Source organism: Sinocyclocheilus rhinocerous, unplaced genomic scaffold (assembly GCF_001515625.1).
Source record: "Sinocyclocheilus rhinocerous isolate Xijiao unplaced genomic scaffold, SAMN03320098_v1.1 scaffold1870, whole genome shotgun sequence".
In the NCBI taxonomy this organism is placed as follows: Eukaryota; Metazoa; Chordata; class Actinopteri; order Cypriniformes; family Cyprinidae; genus Sinocyclocheilus; species Sinocyclocheilus rhinocerous.
This window is the reverse complement of record NW_015664009.1, coordinates 323,830-326,003: the sequence shown is the minus strand read 5'-3', so window position 1 is coordinate 326,003 and position 2,174 is coordinate 323,830. Positions and strand designations below refer to the sequence as shown.

Here is a 2,174-nt window from a genome sequence, read left to right as displayed (position 1 = left end):
GTCAAAACTCCATGCTGACAACATTAAACCTGAGAATGTAAAGTTAAAACGAATAAAAGATGAAAAAGAAAAATGTCATAAAATAAAATATTGTATTTAAAATAACTGTTTGGTGGTCATTTATTCATTCATTTGTTCGTTCGTTCGTTCGTTCATTCATTTGTATTTAAAAATACATATCTTAAATATACAGTTCAATGCTAGCATTACACTAAATAAAGTATATTATATATATATATATATATATATATATATAAACCGTATGTCAATATTAAGAATTCTGATTAAATTCTATTTAAAATAAAATATTATAATAAAAATATTCCCTTCTCTTTAACCCCTTCTGAAGTGCTTGGCCTAATTTTATGTATTTAAATGTTATTTAACTTATTTTTAGATTAGAAACTATTTTCAACATTAAAATTTTCGGTTAAAATTGCATATAAAATATTCTATTTTTATAATTATGTTCTCTTCTTTTTTACCCCCTCTAAAGAGTGCTTGGCCTACAGCTGTTTCACTCAGCTAATGAAAAGGATGAGTCAGAATTTCCCTACCGGAGGAGCCATGGACACTCATTTCGCCAATATGAGGTCACTAATACAGGTAACATGGCACATGATCTTTCTTCCTCTTCCTGCCTGAGTCAGAGCTGTGATTTGTCTGTTCTTCTGATGCCATCTGTGACGTCATGAGTTCTGTACATTAAGGTTTTTTTTTTTTTTTTTCCAGATCCTTGACTCAGAATTGTTTGAGCTCATGCATCAGAATGGAGATTACACCCATTTCTACTTCTGCTACCGCTGGTTCCTCCTGGACTTCAAAAGAGGTGAGGTTCATTTCAGACACTGAAATGGAGCCTGTGTTTATACACAGTAAAGATGCTATATCTCAGATTGTACCTTCATTGCTTAACTTACTGTGTATCTTGTGTGTCTGTGCCAGAGCTACTCTATGAGGATGTGTTTGCGGTATGGGAGGTCATCTGGGTCGCCCCTCGCATCTCCTCCAAGCACTTTGTCCTGTTCATTGCACTGGCCTTGGTGGAGGTGTACAGGGACATTATCCTGGACAACAACATGGACTTCACTGACATCATCAAGTTCTTTAACGGTGAGTCAACTGAATAAAGGATACTTTTAAAGATGAAGTGACTGTTTTCAGATTTTCCAAACACACTCCCTGCCTTTCATCGATTAAACAAAATGAATAGCTCCACCCCAAACACACGCCATTGGTTGAGCCAACTTGGCAACTGTTCAAAAGTAGTAGTGTGTTATAACTTTTTTTTTTTTGTAAGCAACAAAAGTAAAAACAAAAATACAGTAAAAACAGTAAAATTGTGAAAATATTACAATTTAAAATAACTTTTCTATTTTAATTTATTTTAACATTTAATTTATTTCTGTGATGCAAAGCTGAATTTTCAGCATCATTACTTCAGTCTGCAGTGACAAATTATCTTTAGAAATCATTCTGATAGTTCTGCTTAATATATTTGTGGAAACTTTAATGTATTTTTTAGGATTCCTTGATTAATATGAAGTTCAAAAGAACAGCTTTTTTTAAATAGAAGTTGTTTGTAACATTATGTATGTCTTTACTGTCACTTTTCATCAATTTACATTTACATTTAGATTTAGTCATTTTGCAGACGCTTTTATCCAAAGCGACTTACAGTTGGGGAATACATAAAGCGATTCTTCTTAAAGAGGCAAACAGACATAGGAAGTGCTCGTAATACAAAGTTTCAGGCATTGTTCAAATAAGTACAAGCTAGAAAGGGAAGGAATAAAGAAAGTGTTTTTTTTTTTAAATTTAGGATGAAGTCAAATGTTGACGAAAGAGATGAGGTTTCAGGTGTCGCTTGAAAATTGTCAGGGATTCAGCATTCCGGATAGGGGTGGGAAGATCATTCCACCAGCCAGGAACAGTGAACGAGAATGTTCTGGAAAGTGATTTTGTGCCTCTCTGTGATGGTACCACGAGGCGTTGCTCACTCATAGATCTCAGACTTCTGGAGGGAATGTAGATTCGTAATAGTGAGTGGAAGTAGGCGGGTGCTGAGCCTGTGGCTGTTCTATATGCAAGCATCAATGTCTTGAACTTGATGCGAGCCGCAACCGGTAGCCAGTGCAAGGAGATAAAGAGAGGTGTAACATGGGCTCTTTTGG

At 35.0% G+C, this 2,174-nt stretch overlaps 1 protein-coding gene across 3 annotated transcripts in view; it reads left to right on the top strand.

Annotated features, from left to right (window-relative positions):
* Positions 1 to 2,174, top strand: part of LOC107729122 (small G protein signaling modulator 2-like) — a 57,048-nt gene that overhangs the window by 46,031 nt on the left and 8,843 nt on the right. For all 3 annotated transcript variants that reach the window (XM_016539506.1, XM_016539505.1, XM_016539504.1), the window contains 3 exons: positions 497 to 606; positions 733 to 829; positions 946 to 1,113. In XM_016539506.1, the coding sequence (XP_016394992.1) occupies positions 497 to 606; positions 733 to 829; positions 946 to 1,113 (375 nt within the window). The remainder of the gene's footprint in view (positions 1 to 496; positions 607 to 732; positions 830 to 945; positions 1,114 to 2,174) is intronic.